Source organism: Salvelinus fontinalis, chromosome 20, assembly GCF_029448725.1.
Source record: "Salvelinus fontinalis isolate EN_2023a chromosome 20, ASM2944872v1, whole genome shotgun sequence".
NCBI lineage: Eukaryota > Metazoa > Chordata > Actinopteri > Salmoniformes > Salmonidae > Salvelinus > Salvelinus fontinalis.
This window is the reverse complement of record NC_074684.1, coordinates 36,109,004-36,136,167: the sequence shown is the minus strand read 5'-3', so window position 1 is coordinate 36,136,167 and position 27,164 is coordinate 36,109,004. Positions and strand designations below refer to the sequence as shown.

General features: G+C 44.4%; 1 protein-coding gene across 1 annotated transcript; it reads left to right on the top strand.

Moving 5' to 3' along the window:
- The first annotated feature begins 404 nt into the window (after nucleotides 1-404).
- Nucleotides 405-27,064, top strand: LOC129817792 (protein PALS1-like). The gene is made up of 14 exons (XM_055873353.1): nucleotides 405-587; nucleotides 4,148-4,725; nucleotides 6,250-6,461; nucleotides 11,712-11,789; nucleotides 17,308-17,436; nucleotides 17,940-18,101; nucleotides 18,379-18,456; nucleotides 18,571-18,754; nucleotides 19,271-19,339; nucleotides 19,676-19,747; nucleotides 20,226-20,393; nucleotides 21,516-21,718; nucleotides 24,315-24,425; nucleotides 25,314-27,064. Exons 2-14 carry the CDS (start codon nucleotides 4,314-4,316, stop codon nucleotides 25,488-25,490), a joined length of 2,055 nt encoding a protein of 684 aa, XP_055729328.1. The 5' UTR covers nucleotides 405-587; nucleotides 4,148-4,313; the 3' UTR covers nucleotides 25,491-27,064.
- The last annotated feature ends 100 nt before the right edge of the window (nucleotides 27,065-27,164 follow it).

The window sequence follows — 27,164 nt, the reverse complement described above, 5'->3', positions numbered from 1 at the left end:
TGTGATGCAGTTATGTAGTGTTTATGAAGCCTTTATATATCCTATGTAAAGCCTTTATAAATTGACGGCTACTTCATTTAAAGTGGGACCCCTTTTTCATTGACTTCATGCACACTGCCACGTGATATTACAATATAATTCTACTAGTCATATATGATCGTGAGGTGCACAGTCTATTCTCCATAACTCCACTAATTCTGACCAAACTCTTCTTATTGTAAAATGTAGCCTTTATGTATGTATGGTGCTAAAAGTAACCTAATGCATTGCTTGAGGAATAGGATGTCAAGGTATTTCAGGCTGTTGACAGGTGAACACTTTGGCGCATGACCATTTAAATGGGCAACACAACGCTGTGGATTTGCCTGGGAGATGCCCAAACACCATGCGCAGTTGCACCACAATGATGTGAGCTGACCCAACTCGCCACAGACCCGCTAAGTACGATCATGAGAGACCAGGCCGAAGAATAAAGACGTTAAAGCTACGCATCTTGGAAATGTTATGTACGCAATAGAACCGACATTTCAGAACCATCGCATGTTAAGGGATTACGGGATTACTTCTTCTGTAAAGACTTGGAAGCGGTGAGTAGATTTCTCTGTGTAGTGAGAGTTGAGTGCGATCGATTGACTACTCTAGAAACATTCATTGAATACCAACTTCACCAACAGGATCAGCGCACTCTTGAGTATGCGTGTAGAATGCAATGACTGTATGGTGTGGAATGTTGGCCACCCAACGGTATTCCAACTATTCAGTAAAGAAAATCACAAATTACAAGCCTACAAATGCATCAATTTAACTTGTATAAAATGTTGCTGTATTTCACAATTTAAGTGGCTGTTTATCACAATTAAAACGGTACATGACAGATCGGCACTCCAAATGTAATGCTATAATTGTTGCATTAACGGTGTTACTATGTAACAGCTATGTAGTGCCATTATGAAACAATAACTGCGTGCTCCCAGTATTGGCCCCACTACTAGACATTTAATAGGTTTTGCTGTTGGCAGCAGTGAAACAAACCTCTAAACTACCTAATCTAAGTAGGTCTAACAATAACTTACTTTTAAGCAAGCATAGCTGTCCTGTCCTGCTTCTATACATTTGGAACCCTTTTGACTTATGAGTCCACGTGACATTTAAAAGACATTTAAAACAGAGTTGTACAATATACTCCCGGGCGTAGTCCTGTGAACAGAAGCCCACATTTTTTAGACCGGTTTAGACAACCAAGACACACATTATGATCTGATTATGATCAGATAATCCTGCCCACCTCCAGAGGAAGTCAGACACGCATTGTGTCTGGATATCTTACAAGTGTAGACAGATCTGGACAAAAAAAAACTGTTTATACCTGCTGTTAGCATGTGTCCTTCATCCTGATCTTGTCTGTTTACACTTTTAAGATCTGATCACAAAGCATCTTTTAATCTTCTACACTTGTCAAAAATGTGGGCAAAATCAAAATGTGGACAAGATCAGCACAAAGGCTGCATGTTAGAACACAGGTATAAACACAGGACTAAACAGTGCTAAATCATCATTATTCCGCCCTCTAAAATCACTGACAGGTAGCAAGCACCATTATGTCTTACAATACATAACTAAATACATATTATTTAGAAAGAATAGCTGTGAAATAATTGGCATACAGGAAGGGACCAGGAAATGTGGTCACAATGCAGACACCGTGGATGGATAACAGACACATTTTAACACCATGTGTAGACACATTTCTGGTCATCTGGTCACAATCAGAATGTGGACAAGATCAAGACAACGGACCCATGTTAGCACCAGGGATAAATAGGGCTATAGACAGTGCTGCATCCCAAATGGCACCCTATTCCCTATTTGTGCACTGCTTTTGAGCAGAGTCCATAATGCTGGTCAAAGGTAGTTCACTATATAGGGAAAAGGGCGCCATTTTGATACACAAGCAGTCACTCTGACAAGTAGTCTAGCCACCAGCTGTAAGGAACAGTATTTAATTAGCCACCAATTTGTACCTGTTTACCCAGAGGGGCACCTCTTATCAATGTCCTCCTCAATGAATCAATTAGCTATGATCTAGTGTAGTTAAAGCTAGATGACCCTTGAGCCCTACTGTCTACTGTAAAGCTTACAGTTAGTGAATTGATTTTATACACTTCTAAGTTATACAAGTGAAGATAATCCTACTTAGGCCTAAATTTGGATAAAGTTACCCCTACAAAGTGTGTGTGTGTACATTCATAGTTGAATTTACATACAGTCGTCTCATCAGAACCAATGCCAGCTCCCAGATCTCTCCTCAGTCTCACGCTGCTGACAGAGATGAAGCCTGGAGGAGTATAGTAAGCCAGATCTCTCCTCAGTCTCACGCTGCTGACAGAGATGAAGCCTGGAGGAGTATAGTAAACCAGATCTCTCCTCAGTCTCACGCTGCTGACAGAGATGACGCCTGGAGGAGTATAGTAAACCAGATCTCTCCTCAGTCTCACGCTGCTGACAGAGATGAAGCCTGGAGGAGTATAGTAAACCAGATCTCTCCTCAGTCTCACGCTGCTGACAGAGATGAAGCCTGGAGGAGTATAGTAAACCAGATCTCTCCTCAGTCTCACGCTGCTGACAGAGATGAAGCCTGGAGGAGTATAGTAAGCCAGATCTCTCCTCAGTCTCACGCTGCTGACAGAGATGAAGCCTGGAGGAGTATAGTAAACCAGATCTCTCCTCAGTCTCACGCTGCTGACAAATGAAGCCTGGAGGAGTATAGTAAACCAGATCCCTCCTCAGTCTCACGCTGCTGACAGAGATGAAGCCTGGAGGAGTATAGGAAGCCAGATCTCTCCTCAGTCTCACGCTGCTGACAGAGATGAAGCCTGGAGTAGTATAGTAAACTAGCAGATCCCTTTTCCCAAGGCTTAACCAACCCCACAGGAGAGGAACAGAGGAACAGATGGCCTTGGTGGCTGACTGTGACTGTCTGTACTGTTTGTCAGCCTCACCGCGCTCTAAACGGGGCTAAATGAGAGTAGACCTGCCAAACATGATTAGCTGGTGAGGGGGATAGGGAGGTTTACCATGTGGGACGTGTTGTGGGTGGCTGCATCTCTGACAGGATCCTTCCAGGTTTCTGTCCAAGAAAATGCAGAGAAAATGTCCAAGATAATCTTTCGTTATTACATTGATGACGTTCTCTTGTTATTTCCTGTTATTCCCTTTCACTGGGTTTTCCTTTTTTCTCATGTTAGTTCGAGATAATTACATTGTTTGCGTCATTTTCATGAGGTTTTCTCCAGTTTCCCACAGCATCAGGTCTAACTGGGTCTTGACTGGGTGGACATTTTGAGAGCCAGCTGATTTTTATAGTGAAGTGCCCCAAACACTACCTGAGTAATGGTCCTAGCTTTCTGCTTCTCCATTCTACTACATCCTGAAATACTGTACTTCCGTCCCTCACACACAAAGCGCTTTCTCCTCATCCATTCTCATCTCTTTCTGAAGAAAAAAATACTCACATTTGGCCCTGTAAAAAGAACTTGAAGTTCAGTTGTCTATTTCCCAAGAGAGTGAACATCTAATAGTCATACAATCATATAGTTGGCTAATCCAGATTAATACTGGGTAACATCCTTAAAATAGATTGTAATCCACAGCAGCAATAGCAGATCAGGTTGGTTGTATACCCGTAGTAGAACAGTACTGGTTGAGTGCAATATCCTATACTTATTGTCTCATTTTGTATCCCTTTTATGGCTGTAGATGGATAAGATCAGCCTGAAGGACCCAGAGAGCAAAGAGTTATGTGCTAAGCGGGTATTATATGAAGAATAGATACTCAGAAGGAGAGATACTCAGGCTAGGACAGGTGGGGACAGAGTGACAGACAAGGGTGGATGAACCTGCTGGACTCAAGGGATTGCAGCAGGCAAAGTGAGGGCAGGCCAGGGAGGTTGCCATGTTAGGAGTAAGATTAGCTCTTCCTGTGATTGGAAACCTGTGAGGAGGAAGGAGAAAATGGTGGTTCTTGTAGTAAGGTAGGTGATTAACAAAGATCAGGGTGAAGCAACCAGGTTGGCTATTATTGTCGCATATGGCTCACAAGACTAAAACAGTGGTAACCTTGCTGCTCTATCCTGATTATCTGTTTCAGGACCTGCTGCCCCACTGAAGACAGATAAGAGCCGTTCCCAACTGAAGTGCTATGGCCCCTGCTGCAGTGAGGAGTCCTAGCCTCAGGCCTTCCTAGTGGACATTGAGCTATCATCGCACACGTGTGTAGGCCAGGGCCAGGCCAGGGTCAGACTCCCGGAGCTGGGATGATCACCTCCCACATGAACGGAGGACCCGGATATGTAATAGAGGACCCAATGGGGCCTGTGAGTGGCACAGAGGGTCCTGGGAGTGGAGCCAAGCTGCAGCAGAGGGAGAGGGCTGTGGACTGCCCCCCTGGGGACAAGGTGGTGGGGACTGGGAGCAGCGTTGTGCAGGGTTCCCGGTGCAGCGCCCAGATGGAGAGGATCCAGCGGTACCAGGAAGAGCTGAGGAGGAAGAGGGAGGCGGACGCCAACAAAGGGAAGCATGAGATCGATCTCAACGCCTCGCTCAGGCTCAAGAAGTTGGCCCAGAACCCAGCCAAGACGGGTATCGACAACCCTACGTTCGAAGCGCCTAAGGCGGGCAAGGAGACCAAGGATGGGAGCCCCCCGCTTGGCAGGGACACGGTTGTGGGTGAGTAGGGTCATGTGGGACTGAAGGGAGGAAGTGGGGGAGGTGGAGGCGAGGGGTAGCTCTGAGAAGAAGAATAGGAGAGTTGGGAACTTTCGTGACAATTCTGTGAAACAAAGAGTGAGTGTTTTTAGGGAGGGGGCTGAGCGAGGGGTATTGGTGGAGAATGGGGGATCAGAAGTGAATGTCAATGCAGAGGCTCTCTCCATTTAGTCACATTAAAGTCACTCACTCCCCCTCACCTCTGGATTCATTTGGAGTTAAAACACTTCGTTTTTTTTGTCGGAGGTGTTCTCATTCCTGCATAGGCGATCTTAATATGATTTGTGACGTGAAAATGAGTTAATTTAAATAAATAAAAATTCAGAGTATTAGCTTTCGTGTCAGTTGGATAGATTTAGAGACAGTAGGCTGTAGAAAATGTTGTTGCTGCTGACCAGTTTTAGCAGACTCTTGTGAGCATAAAACTCAAGTCTGCCTCAAGTGCCTAAAATATAAAGGCCATTAATAAAATATAATCTTATATCTGCACAGACCTTTCAAAACACACACACACACTCAACATGGGCATACACTCCCCTACTTATTTGGACAGTGAAGCTAAAATGTTTTATTTGGCTTTGCACGCCAGCATTTTGGATTTGAGATTTAAAAAAATAATAATATGAGGTGACAGTAGAGAATGTACTTTTATTAGAGAGTATTTTCATACATATGTTTTACCGTTTAGAAATGAAAGCACTTTATGTATCTAGTCCCCCGTTTGAAGGTGTCATAAGTAATTCAGACACATTCACTTATATGTGTATTAAAGTAGTAAAAAGTTGAGCATTTGGTCCCATATTCCTAGCACTCAATGACTACATCAAGTTACCAAATGGCCCACACACACACACACACACACACGTACATACTGTGCACCCTCCCTGCTTCTTCTTATCTCAGGTATACCCCCTGATGAGATCACTATCTTGATAACATTAATCAGGTCGTAATCAGTAATCAATACACCTGGTCACTTAAACAGACCAGCTTCTGGTTCATAACAATAGATTGGGCTGTGTAAGAAAGGTTTTACCCTCCCTTTCCCCTGGTGCTGTGTCTCTGTGCTCCTCAGAGTTGCTATGTGTAGGTGGTACCCTCATGCCAAACTTGATGCACATGCCAAATCCTATCTGGGAAGTGCAGAATCCCACGGTTGCGCAACCTAAACCGACTTTGGCATGACAATATCCAATTAGTAGCATGGTTTTCACATAAACACACTGTCTCCATGCAAGCCAGTGCCTTCTAGCGCCAGAGAGGTTTGCGATTACCTTCAGATAAAAACCTTCCCATTGACGGTAGTCTGAATCTTTAGGGTCACGAGCGTTACAGGAAGTAAATGTATGTTGAGTCTCTCGGTTTTAAGCCTCTCTCTATGGCACTAGTAAGCAAGGGCTCGCATGGAGATCGAGTGTTCCTGGAAATTAGGCAATTGAACCTAACCAACCTCTTTGTCTCTCCCCCTCCCTCTCCCCTCCCCAGAGCTGGAGGAGCTGCTGGAGGCCCTGCGGCGGGTGCAGAGCTGCCTGGTGGATGCCCAGTCGCAGGCCGACGTGGCTCTGGTGCTGGGCCTGCTGCACAAGGAGGACTTCCAGAGCGCCTTCGCCATCCACAGCGCCGTGGCCCAGCAGATGCAGCCGCGTGGCAGCCCGGCCTTGCCCCTCACCGCCCAGGCCCGCAGCCTTTATCAGGAGGTAGAGTGAAGTAGAAAATAAACTACAGCAGACTAGTGATCTTGATGGATCTAGAAATTGAATGGATCTTTTTTTCACCAATGTATCGGTCAAGAGGTAGGGGGGAGATAAGAGGAGAACGAAGGGATGGTGTTAGGCAGAAGGTGGAGAAGTGTTGGGAGAAGGGAGAAGAGGATTTTGGGGATGAACAGATGGAGATAAGAATATGGAAAGGAAGAACGGTACAGCAAGGTAGGGAAGAGAAGTGGAGAGAGGTGGATGGAAGGAGATAAGGATGAGAGGATGGTGACAGAGAAACTTAAAGAAAGGAGGGTAAATGGGGCCAGGGACGAATATATCCTTGGCACTGGCCTTAGTGTGTTGGAACTGGATTAGAGTTTTGGCTGGATGGAGTGCAGCTACAGACTGAAGTGACTTTAAGTAGCAAGTAAGGAGAACTAACGCAGCAGGATAATGTCGCAGGTTAGGATAGTTCGGTTAAGGTTAGGGTTAGCTTAAACGCTACAGTTGTCCCCGACGCAACTCGAACATGCGACTTCTGGACCATAGCTTTATTCTATCTAGCCACAATCCTGAATTCCACCTCTCACTTGTCGTTTCTTGCGTCCGTGACGTCACCATTGAACACCTCACGACATTTCCCTGCTGGGAGTGGTGCTACTCACTGTGCCAAGATGACAGATGCAACATGAACTCAGATGTGGACATGCACCCTGAGCTATCTGAAGACGGGTGTATGGCTCCACTGGACCTTCCCACACATTCCATGCAACAACATCATTCACTGGGTTTATAAATCCACGCAGTCTGTCATATAGCCAGCCATGCTGCAGTCTTGAGAGAAGGAGTTGATCTAGCTACACTGTAATATATTTGATGGGATCCTCCCACAATATACAAGTTCTCGGGATTGATGTCAAGAACTAATATGACATGATGGAATTTAACACACGCTGGTCAATATTGATCAGCGTTCGAATAGTATTAACTTTTCTTCCAAATCTTTCAGCTGCGCTTGATGGAGCTTGCCTGGCGCATTGGAATCAATGGAATAGTCCCAAAAGCAAACTTCTCCCATTTGGCACTCCGCGGCAGGCTCAATAACACACTTAAGAGTTTGAATGAAAACAAATACTATTTGGACCCAGGTCTTGATTTCTATAGGAAAGCTGCCTGTCAAACAGTTACAATCACGCTCACGCTCAGCCCCGCTCAAGGTCCTAAACGATATTATAAGCGCCGTCGATAAGAGACATTACTGTGCAGCCGTATTCATCGACCTGGCCAAGGCTTTCGACTCTGTCAATCACCACATTCCTATCGGCAGACTCAATAGCTTGGGTTTCTCAAATGACTGCCTCGCCTGGTTCACCAACTACTTCTCTGATAGAATTCAGTGTGGCAAATCGGAGGGCCTGATGTCTGGACATCTGTCAGTTTCTATGGGGGTGCCACAGGGTTCAATTCTCGGGCCGACTCTCTTCTCTGTATACATCAATGATGTCGCTCTTGCTGCTGGTGATTTTCTGATCCACCTCTACGCAGACGACACCATTCTGTATACTTCTGCCCCTTCTTTGGACACTGTGTTAACTAACCTCCAGACGAGCTTCAATGCCATACAACTCTCCTTCCGTTGCCTCCAACTGCTCTTAAATGCAAGTAAAACTAAATGCATGCTCTTCAACCGATCGCTGCCCGCACCTGCCCACCCGTCCAGCATCACTAGTCGGACAGTTCTGACTTAGAATATGTGGACAATTACAAATACCTAGGTGTATGGTTAGACTGTAAACTCTCCTTCCAGACTCACATTAAGCATCTCCAATCCAAAATTAAATCTAGAATCGGCTATTTCGCAACAAAGCATCTTCACTCATGCTGCCAAACATACCCTCGTAAAACTGACCATCCTACCGATCCTCGACTTCGGCGATGTCATTTACAAAATAGCCTCCAACACTCTACTCAACAAATTGGATGCAGTCTATCACAGTGCCACCCATTTTGTCACCAAAGCCCCATATACTACCCACCATTGCGACCTGTACACTCTCGTTGGCTGGCCCTCGCTTCATACTTGTCGCCAAACCCACTCGCTCCAGGTCATCTACAAGTCTCTGCTAGTCAAAGCCCCGCCTTATCTCAGCTCACTGGTCACCATAGCAGCACCCACCCGTAGCACGAGCTCCAGCACTAGTCACCCCCAGAGCCAATTCCTCCTTTGGCCGCCTTTACTTCCAGTTCTCTGCTGCCAATGACTGGAACGAACTGCAAAAATCACTGAAGCTGGAGACTCATATCTCCCTCACTAGCTTTAAGCACCAGCTGTCAGAGCAGCTCACAGATCACTGCACCTGTACATAGCCCATCTGTAAATAGCCCATCCAACTACCTCATCCCCATACTGTATTTATTTATTTATCTTGCTCCTTTGCACCCCAGTATCTCTACTTGCACATTCATCTTCTGCACATCTATCACTCCAGTGTTTAATTGCTATATTGTAATTACTTCGCCACCATGGCCTATTTATTGCCTTAACTCCCTTATCTTACCTCATTTGTACACACTGTATATAGACTTTTTCTACTGTATTATTGACTGTATGTTTGTTTATTCCATGTGTAACTCTGTGACGTTGTTTGTGTCGCACTGCTTTGCTTTATTCTTGGCCAGGTCGCAGTTGTAAATGAGAACTTGTTCTCAACTAGCCTACCTGGTTAAATAAAGGTGAAATAAATGTTAAAAAGCAATAGGATAACTGACAAAGAGACTGCTTTAGGCTGGTAGGGTTAGTTTGAAGAGAACTGTGTGACATTAAGAAAGAGGTCGTAAGCTACAGTTGAGGGCCTCGATCAGTGCGATGATGATCTCTCTCACACACACACACCATCTCTGTGCGTACAGTAAATAGATGTATACATTTGCGCCAGGAGATACTTAGCAATGTGGTAATAGTTTGAGCCGGTGAACTGTGTCTAAACTAAGTGGCTGTTACCGTGGGACTTCCTGATTGGCCTTCAGGGCGAGGTAATCTCCCTGCTGCCCCTGGGCCTGGCAGGAAGTGGCTGGGGATCTGAACTGCCGTGGCCAGAAAAAGAAACTCCAGCGGCTTACAGGCTAGAGGGGCAAGGGCTGGAGGGAGCGAGGAGAGGAGGGCTGGAGGGAGGGAGGAGAGGAGTGCTGGAGGGAGGGAGGAGAGGGGACTGGAGGGAGCGAGGAGAGGAGGGCTGGAGGGAGGGAGGAGAGGAGGGCTGGAGGGAGGGAGGAGAGGAGGGCTGGGAGAGGAGGGTGGAGAGTAGGGCTGGAGGGAGGGCTGGAGGGAGGGAGGAGAGGAGGGCTGGAGGGAGCGAGGAGAGGAGGGCTGGAGGGAGCGAGGAGAGGAGCGCTTGAGGGAGGGAGGAGAGGAGGGCTGGAGGGAGCGAGGAGAGGAGGGCTGGAGGAAGGGAGGGAGGGTGGAGGAGAGGAAGGCTGGGAGAGGAGGGTGGAGAGTAGGGCTGGAGGGAGGAGGAGAGGACGGCTGGGAGAGGAGGAATGGAGGGATGGAGGAGAGGAGGAGAGGAGGGCTGGGAGAGGAGGGGGAGAGGGGAAAGTGCGTCACCTCGTTACCGACACCTTTGATTAGTTGAATGGATGAGCTAAGCTAGAGCCAGGGACCCGGATTTAGGGAGACGGAGTAGAGGGGGAGGAGGGAGGATACAAGGGTGGAGAGAAGGAGAGGATTGGGATTCTCATTTTGAAATGTGAAGTTTTTTTTATGGTGAAGTAGTTTGTGGATGTTGATAGTTGTGGGTGCTATGGAGTTGTTAAAGACATGCTATAGAAACACCAACGTGATGACAGCACAACCAACTTTTCATGCTTCTATTGGACCTCACATGTTGAGAGCTTCATTCAGTGTCTTTATTTTCCAACGCAACAGCCAGTGAGCAGAATAAGTGTCCGTCTCAAGTGACAACCTATCCCCTATATAGTGCACAACTTTTGACCAGAGCCCTATGGGCCCTATGGGCCCTAGTCAAAGGTAGTATACTAGGGGATAGGGTGCCATTTGGAATGGAGACTGTTATAGTAGTGTGACTTCCCTGTCTGGAATGTGAAACCCCACTGTGACTCATTGGAGAGCTGCCAACTCTCTCTCTGTGTGTGCGTGTGTGTGTGTGTGTGTGTGTGTGTGTGTGTGTGTGTGTGTGCGTGTGTGTCTGTCTGTGTGGAGGTATCCAATCGATTATGTTAAACAGCAGAATGGCGTATGACATGACCTTCACGTAAGAACAAATTATTTGCAGACTGAGACTACATCAATTATGAGGCAAACATATTTACTGTTATGGCCTTCATATGAGGACAAAATACCTCTGATATCATGAGCCCTCAGTCATAACGCATGCACTACACGATGACAAGCATAGCAGGATGAACCATCAGTGGTTTTAACAATAATATACTAAGAAGTCGTTTCTGAGTAATGACTAAAGCCTTGGCTATATTGAGGACGGGGTGATTCTTCAACCCATGACTTGTGTTCAGGAAGTTGTATGATTCAACTGCGATGTTAAATCACACGTAGAGTCTCAAGGAGTATTCAAGATGGCCATGTCCCTACTGGTTCCTGGCTGGTGATGTTATTAACTCATGCACACTTTGAACTGTATGACGATTCCAGATGACCAATGCTGCTTACTTAGTGGTACTTATACAGCTCACGATAACCTGACCCCTTCTCTTGCTCTCTCTCTTTTCCTTACCATCCCTTCACCTCCTGTCTCCGACTCTCTCCCCCTCTTTCTGTCATTCCCTCCCCTCTCTCTCTCTCTTTCCATCCTCTTCCCTCTCCCCGTTCTCTCTCCCCCTTCCTTCCCTCCTGATCTCTCCCTACTCTCCCCCCTCCTGATCTCTCCCTACTCTCCCCCCTCCTTCTCTCCTGATCTCTCCCTACTCTCCCCCCTCCCCATCTCTCCCTACTTTCCCCCCTTCCTTCCCTCCTGATCTCTCCCTACTCTCCCCCCTCCCCATCTCTCCCTACTCTCCCCCCTTCCTTCCCTCCTGATCTTTCCCTACTCTCCCCCCTCCCCATCTCTCCCTACTCTCCCCCCTTCCTTCCCTCCTGATCTCTCCCTACTCTCCCCCCTCCTTCCCTCCTGATCTCTCGCTACTCTCCCCCCTTCCTTCCCTCCTGATCTCTCCCTACTCCCCCCCCTCCTTCCCTCCTGATCTCTCCCTACTCTCCCCCCTATCTTTTTCAAGGTGCAATGCATCCTACAGTCCAGTCACCAGGAGGAAGGTGTAGAGCTCAGGAACCTACTCACCACCCCCCACTTCCAGGTAAGAGACCTGAGACACACCAGAACATAACCTGTAACCTTCAAACAACAATTAGAAAACATCAGAATAACCTCTAATAACATCTAGAAAACATTATTTGGTTTGCGGGGTGTCCATGTCCCCCACAATCTGTCAGTGTTCCTGAGCTGGCCACCTGAGACGTACTATGGATAAAACCCCAATTTCCAAAACCCCAATTGTCACTTAGATATCTGTGAATATGCTCCATATACCTTGTCCATAGATTCCATATACTGTATGTCTATGCAAGACCCTGAGTCATCCTCATGTGTCCGACTGTATCCAATCCTGACTTCAGCCTCAGAGGGGCTTAGGAAAGTCACTTAGTGGGTTTTAAGTGGCTTGGCACTATAAGGGCCTTGAACTTTACTCTGTGTCTTGACTAAAGGTACACATGACTATCCTCGATGAAAGGTGGCTATCGGGTAGGGGAGGACACTTCTATTTGCCTACGAACAAATTGGCACGGTTTTCAGGTCACGGATGAGAGAGGACAGAGGAGAGAGGGTGGAGAACGGACTTTTTCCCAAATGAGAAAAGGCCATTGTATAGGTGATATTACAGGGCATCGTGGGTTTTGGAATTTGGAAGGTTAACATGATACATACAATTAGGATGATACTTACAGTGTATGCATCTCGGACACTGAAATTTCTTTAGGTTTATAGCCGAGCATGTCATCGACAAATCCTTAGATCTACGAAGTAGCCTAAGAGTTGCCCTTTGACACTTGACCCAAGCTTCTTTGCTGGTCAGTGTCCAACTCAATGGCATGCCCATATGCGTGCCACACAGGTACAGAGAGGTCACTCAATATAGATGGCTTACCGCTGACGTTTACATGATTGACCCCAGGGCTACGTGCCAGCCTGGTGTTGGCACCGCTGAGATGTGCTCTCTAAAGCCTGTCGCATGCTTCCCAGTCAAAACAGTTTGCGTATATATTAGGACTACATTTTGTGACGTTTTGTTCGTTTCGGTGTTCGGCAGCGTTTGTTTGTCTGTTCGCGCACACTAAATGTTTTCTTGGGCCACGTCAAAGTTCGGTAGCCGTAGTCTACGCCTCTTTGTCAGTGAACAGTACTACCCCTAGTGGCAGTGGGATTTATGGACAGGATTCTTCAATAAAGTGTTTGTTGTCATTCAACGAGAGACTAGTTAGATGTTAAATTGCGTGACTAACCCTCCTCTGCAAAAATGTACAAATGTATTACAAATGACTTGATTTATCTTAGATTTATTCAGACTATTTTGAGGAAGTGGCTGTTGCTGTTGCTGCAGCGTATCAAGAGGGACAAACAGCAACATTGCTGCTTTTTTCTAGCTTTTCAAGCGAATGTCTTTTAAGGGAGTGTGCGAGGCACATACGTTTGCTTCGCCTAGCCAAGTTCTGCTAGGAGCAAACCTAACCTTCTTTTTCTTCTTGTTCTCTGGTATTATGGCGGTCTGCAAACAAACGTTAAAGGTGCATGCCGCCACCTACTGTACAGGAGGCCACCCCATTGCGAGAAATGGGAAAAACCCAACATCATACACAATTAAAAAACAAAACAAAAAAAACGTTCCCCACCCTTCAGATATAGTCCAAATCACATCCCTATACAGCCGCAGGGGTCTGTGAGGACGGAACATTCGTCCACAGAATTCCTTGTAATGCCTGTGCTGTAAAATCCCTCACAACGATGCCTATTTCCTTCTATTTCCACTTTGTTTATAACCAATGCAATAAATTATACAAAGTCCACCTTTTTATCATGCGACATGTCAGGATACTGTCGGCGAGTAACATTTACTGGGGTCTCTTACCCAACTACCATGGTTTCTTCAACGTTAACCCCTTATTCCACTCTCCTTGACGCCTCCAGATAGGAGACAGGCTGGACAGCCTCTCACCTGGTATCTCACTTAACCCAAAATACACTGTACAAAACATTAAGCCCCCCCCCCTCCTTTTGCATTCAGAACAGCCTCAATTCGCTGGGGCATGGACTCTACAAGGTGTCGAATGCTGGCCCATGTTGACTCCAATGCTTCCCACAGTTGTGTCAAGTTGGCTGTATGTCCTTTGGGTGGTGGACCATTCTTGATACAGACGGGAAACTGTTGAACGTGAAAAACCCAGCCGCGTTGCAGTTCTTGACACGAACCGGTGCACCTGACACCTACTACCATGCCCTGTTCAAATGCATTTAAATCTTTTGTCTTGCCCATTCACCCTCTGAATGGCACACATACACAATCCATGTCTTAATTGTCTCAAGGCTTTAAAATCATTATTTAACCTGTCTGCTCACCTTCATCTACACTGATTGAAGTGACATCAATAAGGGATCACCTGGCTTTCACCTGGATTCACCTGGTCAGTCTATGTCGTGGAAAGAGCAGGTGACCTTAATGTTTTATACAACCGGTGGGTCTAATCCTGAATGCTGATTGGTTAAAAGCGTACATGCGAAGGGAGAGACTCTTCTTCAAAGAACAAAATAACACGGGCGTGCACCAACCGTGGAATCTATACTGAACAGAAATATAAACTCAACATGCAATCATTTCATTGATTTTACTGAGTTACAGTTCATATGAGGAAATCAGTCAACTGAAATAAATAAATGAGGCCTTAATCTATGGAGTTCACATTACTGGGAATACAGATATGCATTTGTTGGTCACATATACCTTTAAAAAAAATGGGCCTCACAATGGGCATCAGGATCTCGTCACGGTATTTTAGTGCATTCAAATTGCCATCTATAAAATGCAATTGTGTTTGTTGTCCGCAGTTTATGCCTACCCTACCATAACCATAACCTACCCTACCATAACCTACCCTACCCTACCATCTCCCAGATAACGCCATTGGTCCAAAACCCTCACTCCAACAACAGCAACAAAAGAGTCAGAACACTTAGATTTACTAGATTCCACGACTACTTTACTTCTCTTGTTTCCATTCTCGTTCGCCACTGTAATCCATTCCTTCTCACGCTCATCTTCGCTCAACGTGCCATCAGTTTCAAACAAAAAATCCCCGCCTTCGCCATCTTCCTCCTGCTTCACCTTTTGATGTCAAGCTTACAATCTCATGCCATTCGAAAACCGAACCTCGTATGCGGGTGCCTTAATTAACAAGCTCCAATTGAACAGTGTTCCCTTAACTAGGGTGTGGCAGCCTTCTAATTGACTGCCTAAAGACTTTAAAGGCCCAGTGTGGTCAAAAAGGATTTTGCTGTGTTTTATATATACAGTTGAAGTCGGAAGTTTACATACACCTTAGCCAAATACAATTAAACTCACTTTTTCACAATTCCTGACATTTAATCCTAGTAAACATTCCCTGTCTTAGGTCAGTTAGGATCACCACTTTATTTTAAGAATATGAAATGTCAGAATAATAGTAGAGAGAATAATTTATTTCAGCTTTTCTTTCTTTCATCACATTCCCAGTGGGTCAGAAGTTTACATACACTCAATTAGTATTTGGTAGCAATGCCTTTAAATTGTTTAACTTGGGTCAAATGTTTCGGTAGCCTTCCACAAGCTTCCCACAATAACTTGGGTGCATTTTGGCCAATTCCTCCTGACAGAGCTGGTGTAACTGAGTCAGGTTTGTTGGCCTCCTTGCTCGCACACGCTTTTTCAGTTCTGCCCACAAATGTTCTATGTCATTGAGGTCAGGGCTTTGTGATGGCCACTCCAATAGCTTGACATTGTTGTCCTTAAGCCATTTTGCCACAACTTTGGAAGTATGCTTGGAGTCATTGTCCATTTGGAAGACCCATCTGCGACCAAGCTTTAACTTCCTGACTGATGTCTTGGGATGTTGCTTCAATGTATCAACAAAATTTTCCTTTCTCATGTTGCCATCTATTTTGTGAAGTGCACCAGTCCCTCCTGCAGCAAAGCACCCCCACAACATGATGCTGTCATCCCTGTGCTTCACGGTTGGGATGGTGTTCTTCGGCTTGCAAGCATTTTCCCTCTAAACATAACGATGGTCATTATGGCCAAACAGTTCTATTTTTGTTTCATCAGACCAGAGGACATTTCTCCAAAAAGTACAATCTTTGTCACCATGTGCAGTTGCAAACCGTAGTCTGGCTTTTTTTATGGCGGTTTTAGAGCAGTGGCTTCTTCCTTGCTGAGCGGCCTTTCAGGTTATGTCGATATAGAACTCGTTTTACTGTGGATATAGATACTTTTGTACCTGTTTCCTCCAGCATCTTCACAAGGTCCTTTGCTGTTCTGGGATTGATTTGCAATTTTCGCACCAAAGTACATTCATCTCTGGGAGACAGAACCCGTCTCCTTACTGAGCGGTATGATGGCTGCGTGGTCCCATGTTGTTTATACTTGCGTACTATTGTTTGTACAGATGAACGTGGTACCTTCCGGCGTTTGGAAATTGCTCCCAAGGATGAACCAGACTTGTGGAGGTCTATAATTTATTTTCTGAGGTCTTGGCTGATTTCTTTTGATTTTCCCATGATGTCAAGCAAAGAAGCACTGAGTTTAAAGGTAGGCCTTGAAATACATCCACAGGTACACCTCCAATTGACTCAAATGATGTCAATTAGCCTAACAGAAGCTTCTAAAGCCATGACATCATTTTCTGGAATTTTCCAAGCTGTTTAAAGGCACAGTCAACTTAGTGTATGTAAACTTCTGACCCACTGGAATTGTGATACAGTGAACTATGAGTGAAATAATCTGTCTGTAAACAATTATTTGAAAAATTACTTGTGTCATGCACAAAGTAGATGTCCTAACCGACTTGCCAAAACTAGAGTTTGTTTACAAGAAATGTGTGTAGTGGTTGAAAAACGAGTTTTCATGACTCCAACCTAAGTCTATGTAAACTTCCGACAGAGGTCACAAAACTGCCTCCCTCTCTCCCTCTTCCCCTTTTTCCTTCCTCGTCTCCCTGCCAACTTCCTTCCTTCCGGGGAATGCCGAGATCGAGGTGTTTTGATGATTGATGGAGGGGAATCCTGCCTCCTAAATGCAAGGCAGATTAAGACGGATTGTGTGTACGCTGGAAGCTTAGCCAGCCCTCCTCTCTGGCTCCTCAAGTCTCTTTGCTGCAGGATAGAGACACTAATTTGGCTCGACGGTTATTAATTGAGTACGGAGCGCCTGTCACCTTAAATGAAGTGGGGGAGTAATCTTTGTATTCTTGTTGGCTTAGAGGTGGAGACTGCTGACGGCTTGTGTTAAGGAGGGAAGAAGGGAGAGAGAGAGACACAGGGTGGGCTTTGGGTAACAGGTGCATGTTTAAGCATGGGTTGGGAGCAGAGTTTAACTTTCCCCCTTGACCTTTTACAATAACTGGTGAATATGAAAGGATATGCGTGTGGCTCAAGATCAAGAAGCTCCAATTCACCTTAGTCATTAATACAACAATCTAATTCAAACAAATTCGCATACACACACTTCCCAGTTCTCATGGCACACACACTACCTCTCATCCATGTGCCTGTGTGTGTTGTGTCCATCCCAGGCTCTGATGCAGGCCCATGACAGTGTGGCGGAGCAGGAGTTGGAGCCGGACCCAGAAGAGAGATTGATTCAGTACCTGGGTGAGACCGTCAAACTGGTGCGGCTGGAGAAGGCCAGCGACATTCCTCTGGTGAGCCACTCCCCCACCCCCACTCACACACGCACCCATCTCTTCTGATACTCCAAGACATTCTAATTGCTATCCCTCACAAACGACCGGTTACCGGTTGCTGAATCCCCGAGCTGACTGGGAGGAAGTCTGCAAGGAGTGAGCCAGCAGCTGGAGCGTTACCGGCTTCAATATCCTATATACTACAGTACATGCTGTTGTTGTGCACTTGATCAAGGCACCCTAATTGTTCCAGGGGTGCTCGTGTGCTGCCTGTGCTACTCCCAGCCTTTGATGTGTGTTTTGAGTCAGGTTGGGTACTGCGACAGCAATATATATATATATCTACTGTATATATATATACTGTATATCAATATCAATTTCTGTAGACCAATAAAGCATGTCATGTATTGTATTGTGTGTCCCCGATGCAGACTTGTCTTTGTGGTGGATCTTTGTGTCTTTGTGTCAAGTACGTGTAGGTGGTTTGCACTGATAAGCATGTCTGACTGGTATTTGCCCAGGGCGCCACGGTTCGTAACGAGATGGACAGCGTGGTGGTGAGTCGTGTGGTAAAGGGCGGGACAGCCGAGCGGAGCGGTCTCCTGGCTGAGGGAGATGAGATCCTGGAGATCAACGGCGTGCCTGTCCGTGGGAAGAACGTCAACGAGGTCCACGACCTTCTGGTGAGGAACGGGTTAACAAGTCAGGAACGCTCACACTGGATATCACATCTGTCATATTTCAATTGACTGGTGTTAGTGGCACATTGATGCCGTCAGATATAATGGATAACATTTTACATAGGCCGCTCCCATCTTACCTCAAGCCATTCTTGAACCAGAATATGTGTTGAGGTCTGGTCCCTCGAGACTTATTGTGTGATTATTACTTCATTTCAATCAAGCTGATTCCATGTAGATTCTACTCACTGTGTGTTACCGTGTTCTCCTCTCTCCTCAGGTGGAGATGCAGGGTACTCTGACCTTCCTCCTTATCCCCAGTTCTCAGAACAAAATACCCTCACACAGGCAGACTGTGGTAAGGTTTTCCTTCAGAGTGTGTACGTGTGTGCACAGAATGTGTGTTCGATTATTCAATTCTAATCAGTTAATAAACTCTTTGGAGAGATGATGATGTCACCCATGTCTTCAGATGCACGTGAGGGCTTACTTTAACTACGACCCGTCTGATGACCCGTACGTGCCGTGCAGGGAGCTGGGCCTGTCCTTCCAAAAGGGAGACATCCTCCACATCATCAGCCAGGATGACCCCAGCTGGTGGCAGGCCTACAGGGACGGGGATGAGGACAACCAGCCCCTAGCCGGGCTAGTACCAGGTACACAACCCTAACCACCCTAACCCCAACCCTAACCCCAAAACTAACCTTAACCACCCTAACTCCAACCCTAACCACCCCAACACTAACCTTAACCACCCTAACCCCAACCCTAACCACCCTTACCCCAACACTAACCCTACCACCCTAACCCCAACACTAACCTTAACCACCCTAACCCCAACCCTAACCACCCTTACCACCCTAACCCCAACACTAACCTTAACCACCCTAACCCCAACCCTAACCACCCGTACCACCCTAACCCCAACCATAACCCCAACCCCTACCCTGACCCCAGCTGGTGGCAGGTCTACAGGGACAGGGATGAAGACAACCAGTCCCTGGAAAGACTTGTCCCTGATATGAGGCTTATCAACCTCCTCCTTGGAGAACTATAAACTATGACAGTCTATGGGTTAGTCATAGTGCAGAGTTAGGCTACATCAACACTTTCATTGAAATACACTTTTTTCCCCCAAGTAAATGTTTCTGTCTCCCTTCTCCCTCTCCCAGGGAAGAGCTTCCAGCAGCAGAGAGAAGCTATGAAGAAAACCATTGTGGACAGGAATCCTGACAGCCCAGGTAAGGGTTTATATACTCCCTGCACAGTTACACACTCCGGCCGCCATCACAAGTGTCTTAACACACACACACACGCACACACACACACACACACACACACACACACACACACACACACACACACACACACACACACACACACACACACACACACACACACACACACACACACACACACACACACACACACACACACACACACTCAACATGGGCATATGATCGCTGTCATTATGATCTGATAAGCTGCATTGTTAGTTAGGGGCTTGTAGGTAAGTGATTTGATTTGATAGGCTCCAAATCAGCCTTTGATAACATTCCACATCTAATTTTCTCCAGGGAAGCTTTGGTGTGCAAAGAAGAACAAGAAGCAGAGGAAGAAAACCATGTACAACCCCAATAGGAACGTTGGTAAGGCTAGTTCTTTTTCCCAGCTCTTTTTGGTCCAATCCCAAATCGACCCCGAGACCCCTATGCATTTGTGGAGATTTGATAGGTATGAGCAATATGGTGAAACTTCCACCTAGCCTATCAGAGGACAAGGTGGCACTTACACCTGTCAAGTCCTCTCGGATATTCACAAAATAGATTGGGCATAGGTCATAGACATACTACATAGGCATAGGAGTTGATTTGTCCCTATGTACATTCTAAAACTTGATAAGCCTGCTGGTTCCTGAGCCAGACTTGCTGTTGGTGTGACATGTACCCAGGAATCATGCCTGCTCTATCCATTAAATTTCTATCGGCAACATTTACCCTCAGCTCAATATTCAGATAGGCATATCTGTTCGACATGACATATTTCTATCTGATAGAGTAACATTTCTATGACAACATTTCACCTCCAGTACACCCCCACCTCTCTACCTACCTCTGTCTTGCCCAGACTACTACGCCGATGAAATCCTGACCTATGAGGAGATGGCACTCTACCACCAGCCGGCCAATCGCAAGCGACCTATCGCCCTGATTGGTCCGCCCAACAGCGGGCAGGACGAGCTGCGGCAAAGGCTGCTGTCCATCGAGCCGGACAGGTTCGCCGGCGCCGTGCCACGTAAGTAGACCAATGAGAGGAGGGGATTGGGGAATAGAGGGCGGGGCAAGACTTGAGATGGGTCTAGGCTACACAGTTATTGTGTGATGTTAAGTTAGTGGCCTGTTAGGTATGATTTTCAATATATTTTATTGTGTCCATTTTCTATAAAGTGTTGTGATTATTCAATGCACTTTAAATCAAGTTTGATGGAGTTTGATAGCTTGGAGCATTGACAAATTACCACAGGAATTCAATCAGGCAGGTTAAATGTTACCAATACATACAGCTTAGCTTCTACCAATTTCTCATGTATTATTTTATGTTAAACTGTTTATTATAATAGACTAGACACAAACCTCCAGGCTGTGGAAGGGCTATTTGACCAAGAAGGAGAGTGATGGAGTGCTGCATTAGATGACCTGGCCTCCACAATCACCCGACCTCAACCCAATTGAGATGGTTTGGGATGATTCGGACCGCAGAGTGAAGAAAAAGCAGCCAACAAGTGCTCAGCATATGTGGGAACATATGTGGGTTGAGAGAATGCCAAGAGTGTGCAAAGCTGTCATCAAGGCAAAGGGTGGCTACTTTGAAGAATCTAAACATATAAAACTATTTTTTGGTTACAACATGATTCCATATGTGTTATTTCGTAGTTTTGATGACTTCACTATTATTCTACAATGTAGAAAATAGTAAAAATAAAGAAAAACCCTTGAATGAGTAGGTGTGTCCAAACTTTTGACTGGTACTGTATAATTTAGTTTATGTCTAGTCTATTATAATAAACAGTTAACATAATATAATACATGAGAAATTGGTAGAAGCTAAGCTGTATGTATTGGTAACGTTTAACCTACCTGATTGAATTCCTGTGGTAATTTGTCAATGCTCCAAGCTATCAAACTCCATCAAACTTGAAGTGCATTGAATAATCACACACTTTATAGAAAATGGACACAATAAAAGACATTGAAAATCATACCTAACAGTCCACTAACTTAATATCACACAATAACTGTGTAGCCTAGACCCATCTCAAGTCTTGCCCCGTTGGAATGAGTAACTGTGTCCAAACATTTGACTGGTACTGTACATTTTAAAATACCAAATTCTCATTTCACAATAATTATCACTCAGATACAACTAGAAACCCACGCATACATGAGAAGAACGGGAGGGAATACCACTTTGTAAATCAGCTGGCGTTTGAGGCGGATGTGGCAGCGGGGAAGTTCATTGAGTCTGGGGAGTACGAAAGGAACCTGTACGGCACCAGCAGTGACTCGGTTCGACAGGTCATAAACTCAGGCAGGATCGGTCTGCTGTGCCTGCACACTAAGGTAGGAAAATACAGATCTTTAAGCACTGCATAGAACTTCATAAGCACTACATATAACTTCTTTAGTGCTACATAGAACTTCATAAGCACTACATATAACTTCTTTAGCGCTGCATAGAACTTCATAAGCACTACATATAACTTCTTTAGCACTGCATAGAACTTCATATGCACTACATATAACTTCTTTAGCACTGCATAGAACTTCATAAGCAGTACACATAACTTCTTTAGCGCAGCGTAGATGTTTCATCAATCACGTGGAAGCAAGTCATTCTACGTAAAGGATGATAGGTCCTTACATCTGGTGCTTTGCCAAATGTGGCATAGCCCTTGTGCCACACATTTTAGAGCATGACATTTTTAAGCATCTAAACAGGCCTTATAAAGGGTTTATTAAGGCTGTATTACCCTATGTTATGTTATGTTTAAAGTGGGACTCTTCTTAGCCACTAGTTGAGAATATGTTGTGGAGCAGTAGTGTAAAGTACTTAAACTTCTTACGGCTGAAATCCCGTTAACGGGATCGATATGACAACAGCCAGTGAAAGTGCAGGGCGCCAAATTCAAACAACAGATATCTCATAATTAAAATTCCTCAAACATACAAGTATTATACACCCTTTTAAAGATAAACGTGTTGTTAATCGAACCACAGTGTCTGATTTCAAAAAGGCTTTACGACGAAAGCATACCATGCGATTATGTTAGGTCAGCACTTAGTCACAGAAAAACAGAGCCATTTTTCCAGCCAAAGAGAGGAGTCACAAAAAGCAGAAATAGAGATAACATTTATCACTAACCTTTGATGATCTTCATCAGATGACACTCATAGGACTTCATGTTACACAATACATGTATGTTTTGTTCAATAAAGTTCATATTTATATCCAAAAATCTCAGTTTACATTGCCGCGTTTTGTTCAGTAATGTTTTGCTTCCAAAACATCCGGTGATTTTGCAGAGAGCCACATCAATTTACAGAAATATTCATAATAAACATTAATAAAAGATATAAGTGTTATGCATGGAACTTTAGATAAATTTCTCCTTAATGCAATCGCTGTGTCAGATTTCAAAAAAGCTTTACGGAAAAAGCACACCAGGCAATAATCTGAGTACAGCGCTCAGAGACCAAAACAAGCCATGTTGTGGAGTCAACAGAAGTCAGAAATAGCATTATAAATATTCACTTACCTTTGATGATCTTCATCAGAATGCACTCCCAGGAATCCCAGTTCCACAATAAATGTTTGTTTTGTTCGATAAAGTCCATAATTTATGTCCAAATACCTCCTTTTTGTTCACGCGTTTAGTTCACAAATCCAAATTCACGATGCGCAGGCCAGACGAAAAGTCAAAAAGTTCCATTACAGTTTGTAGAAACATGTCAAACGATGTATAGAATCAATCTTTAGGATGTTTTTAACATAAATCTTCAATAATGTTTCAAACGGAGAATTCCTTTGTCTTTAGAAAGGAAAAGGAACGCAGCTACCTCTCACGGGTGCATGCCTGACTGAGCTCATGGCATTCTGCCAGACCTCTTACTCAATCAGCTCTTATTCTCTCCTCCTTCACAGTAGAAGCCTGAAACAAGGTTCTAAAGACTCTTGCCATCTAGTGGAAGCCTTAGGAAGTGCAACATGACCCCATAGACACTGTCTATTGGATAGGCAAAGACTTGAAAACCTACAAACCTCAGATTTCCCACTTCCTGGTTGGATTTTTTCTCAGGTTTTTGCCTGCCATATGACTTCTGTTATACTCACAGACATCATTCAAACAGTTTTAGAAACTTAATTGTTTTCTATCCAAATCTACTAATAATATGCATATCTTAGCTTCTGCACCTGAGTAGCAGGCAGTTTACTCCAAGCTACTCAATACTGCCCCCAGCCATAAGAAGTTAAGTAAAAAATACTTTCAAGTACAACTTAAGTGGTGTTTTGGGGAATCTACTTTACTTTACTATTTACATTTTTGACAACTTTTAATTTTACTTCACTACATTTCTAAAGACCTAGTGTACTTCTTACTCCATACATTTTTCCTGACACCCGAAAGTACTTACATTCTGAATGCTTAACAGGACAGGAAAATGGTCCAATTCACATACTTATCAAGAGAACATCCTTGGTCATCCATACTGCCTCTGATCTGGCGGACTCACTAAACACAAATGCTTCATTTGTAAATTATGTCTGAGTGTTGGAGTTTGCCCCTGGCTGTCCATAAATAAAAAATGTAATGGTGCCATCTGGTTTGCTTCAAATAAGGAATTTGAAATGATTTATACTTTTACTTTTGATAATTAAGTGTATTTAAAACCAAATACTTTTAGACTTACTCAAGTAGTATTTTACTGGGTGACTTTCACTTTTACTTGAGTTATTTTCTATTAAGGTATCTTTACTTATTACTCTTTACTGTTACTCAAGTATGACAATTGGGTACTGTTTCCACCACCGTTGTGGAGGGTATTTCATAAGCAGGTTTTGAAAGCATACTAACCAGGTTATTACTCTCTTCTCTATTACCTACCTTTTCTCTAACCTTCTCTCCTCCTGCTGCTGTTTTCATTTGTTCTCTGTCAGTCACTGCGGGTCCTGCGGTCCTCCAACCTCAAGCCCTATGTGATCTTCATTGCGCCTCCCTCTCAGGAGCGATTGCGCACCCTGCTGGCCAAGGATGGCAAAAACCCAAAGGTATTTCCTGCTCTGCTTATCTCACAAAAAAAACTCTTTATCAGCATCAGCAAGTATCGTTGATAAATTCATATCCACAGTGAATGTGTTACTACCATGATCACACGTATCATATAGATTATATATACCTGTGAGAAACTATACTCCCTTTTGTTGGTGCAATGCTTAAGCACTGTTTTGATCAACTTCTCTGCTAGTATAGTAATAGTTCTGCCTTGCCATCTACTGGTCTAGGTGGAATTTTTGCCACATTGCTTGTACATTTGCAATCTTTTCCGATAGGAGGTAAAGGCTTTGTTTCTGGACATGGCCTTCTTCTCTCCCTATCATCCCTTCCTTTTGGAATGGATATCCCTGTCTAGTGTACCTAGTGTCTACCTACGGACATTAACAGTGTGAAAACAACATATCAATTTCGCATAATTTAATCTCTCCAGGATATCTGTAACTCCTGTCCTTCACTACTGTGATTTCCTTCATCTAGCCAGGATATCTATAACCACTGTACTTCCCTACTGCGACTTCCTTCATCTAGCCAGGATATCTATAACCACTGTACTTCCCTACTGTGATTTCCTTCATCTAGCCAGGATATCTATAACCACTGTACTTCCCTACTGTGACTTCCTTCATCTAGCCAGGATATCTATAACCACTGTACTTCCCTACTGTGATTTCCTTCATTTAGCCAGGATATCTATAACCACTGTACTTCCCTACTGTGATTTCCTTCATCTAGCCAGGATATCTATAACCACTGTACTTCCCTACTGTGATTTCCTTCATCTAGCCAGGATATCTATAACCACTGTACTTCCCTACTGTGTCCCTACATCTAGCCAGGATATCTATAACCACTGTCCTTCCATACTGTGTCCCTACATCTAGCCAGAGGAGCTGAAGGAGCTGATTGAGAAGGCCCGGGAGATGGAGCAGGCCTACGGCCACCTGTTTGACGCGGCCATTGTTAACGGCGAGCCAGACACGGCCTTCCACGAGCTCCTGCGGCTCATCAACAAGCTGGACACGGAGCCCCAGTGGGTGCCCTCCTCCTGGCTGTGCTAGGGGTAAGAGGTCAGGGTTGAGGGGTCAACCTAGCGTTCAACTCCAGGGAGCCACAGGAAGGAGAGTTTGGCCTGGGTTGTGATCATTAGGCACCAAATGGAAGAAAACGTATTGAAACAGGAAGGGAATACCTGGACTTATCCAATAAGAACCATTTGTTTTAGTTTTTCCTAGAAAAATGTTTTAACACATTTGACAACGGTGTATCCTAATGAACATGACCCATAACACGGCTCTGGAGGAACGACCCTGTCACGATCGTGTGGCGGATTGACGGACCAAAATGCAGCAGTTGGAAAATAAGCCATCTTCTTTTATTTTAAAAGATGACAAACAATAAACACGAAACACTTAAACAAAATAACAAAACGACCGTGAAGCTACAAACGTTGTGCACATACATACAGGCTACAAACGTTCTACATAGACAATTACTCACAACCAATGAGAGCCTATGGCTACCCTAAATAAGGCTCCCAATCAGAGACAACCGAAATCAGCTGTCTCTAATTGGGAACTCATTCAGGTAACCATAGACTCTCCTAGACAACTAAACATACATAGACAACGCTAGACATCTACACTCAACACAAACCCATATACTACACCCCATAACCCCTTTACCATATAAACACCCAAAACTAACAAAACATAAACATTCCCCATGTCACACCCTGACCTAACTAAAATAATCAAGAAAACAAAGAATACTAAGGCCAGGGCGTGACAGACCCTAAAAGGAAGGATGGACAATGATGATTGAGGCCACCGTTAGACCATTGTGGAGCCTCGCAGACACAAAATAGAGGGCCAATTCATTTTTGCCAGAAAGGGTAACTTGTCCTTTATCTAGCCATCTTGTGAAAGTTGGAGTTTACTTCATTTGCAGGACGGACTTTTTATTATAAGTGTTTTTTTCTGTGTTCGTCTTTGTGAATGTTCTTTTGGGTTTTTGTCAATGTCGGCACCATTCCAGATTCCAGTAGCATATGCAAAGACATTTATACAAAACTGTAGAAAACATATTTCCATTTTATTCTACTCTAAATAGCTATTTATGATTGTAAATATCTATTTTTAGATGAAATGGCAAACAAATGTGATTTACCATTACCTCAGACCCAGTCTAATAATGTATGGTTTGTTTGTATGTGGTATACAAGACTGGAACTGTCTGTCTCAATTGAGGACCAATTTGCTCCTGGGGAACTATGTAACTTTCTCCTAGAAGTAGGAACCAAAGAGAAAGCCGTTGTATTCTAAAGATGGGTAAAGGTACTTGCTGTGTATCAATGATAGTATTATGTTGTGTTATCTTGAGTTGCTGCATTTGTACATCAAAAACAGACCTCAAGAATCATTGATCATCAGTAAAGATGACCCCAGTATCCATTGTCTAGTGTACCTAGTGTCTACCTACAGACATGAAGTGTGAAAACAACATATCAATTTAGCATCATTTAATCTGACCAACTTTTATTTTCTTTGGTACTTTATAAGCACAGCTCAAAAGAAGCCATCTTCAATATAATGAATATTCCTGATGAGAATTGTTTCAAAATGGTGGACATTAAAGTTACATGAATACTATTTAATCAGGTAAATGTATGATTTTGGAATATACTTGATACATATTCATTGTGTATGAGGGTAGGCATAGTCAAAACATTTGAG

Bases quoted from the DNA above. Each gene is read 5' to 3' on its own strand.
- LOC129817792 (XM_055873353.1), top strand. From the start codon at position 4,314: ATGATCACCTCCCACATGAACGGAGGACCCGGATATGTAATAGAGGAC. The intron at 6,462-11,711 runs GTAGAGTGAAGT...ATCTTTTTCAAG, and splicing joins CCCGCAGCCTTTATCAGGAG to GTGCAATGCATCCTACAGTC. The intron at 18,755-19,270 runs GTACACAACCCT...TCCCTCTCCCAG, and splicing joins CCTAGCCGGGCTAGTACCAG to GGAAGAGCTTCCAGCAGCAG.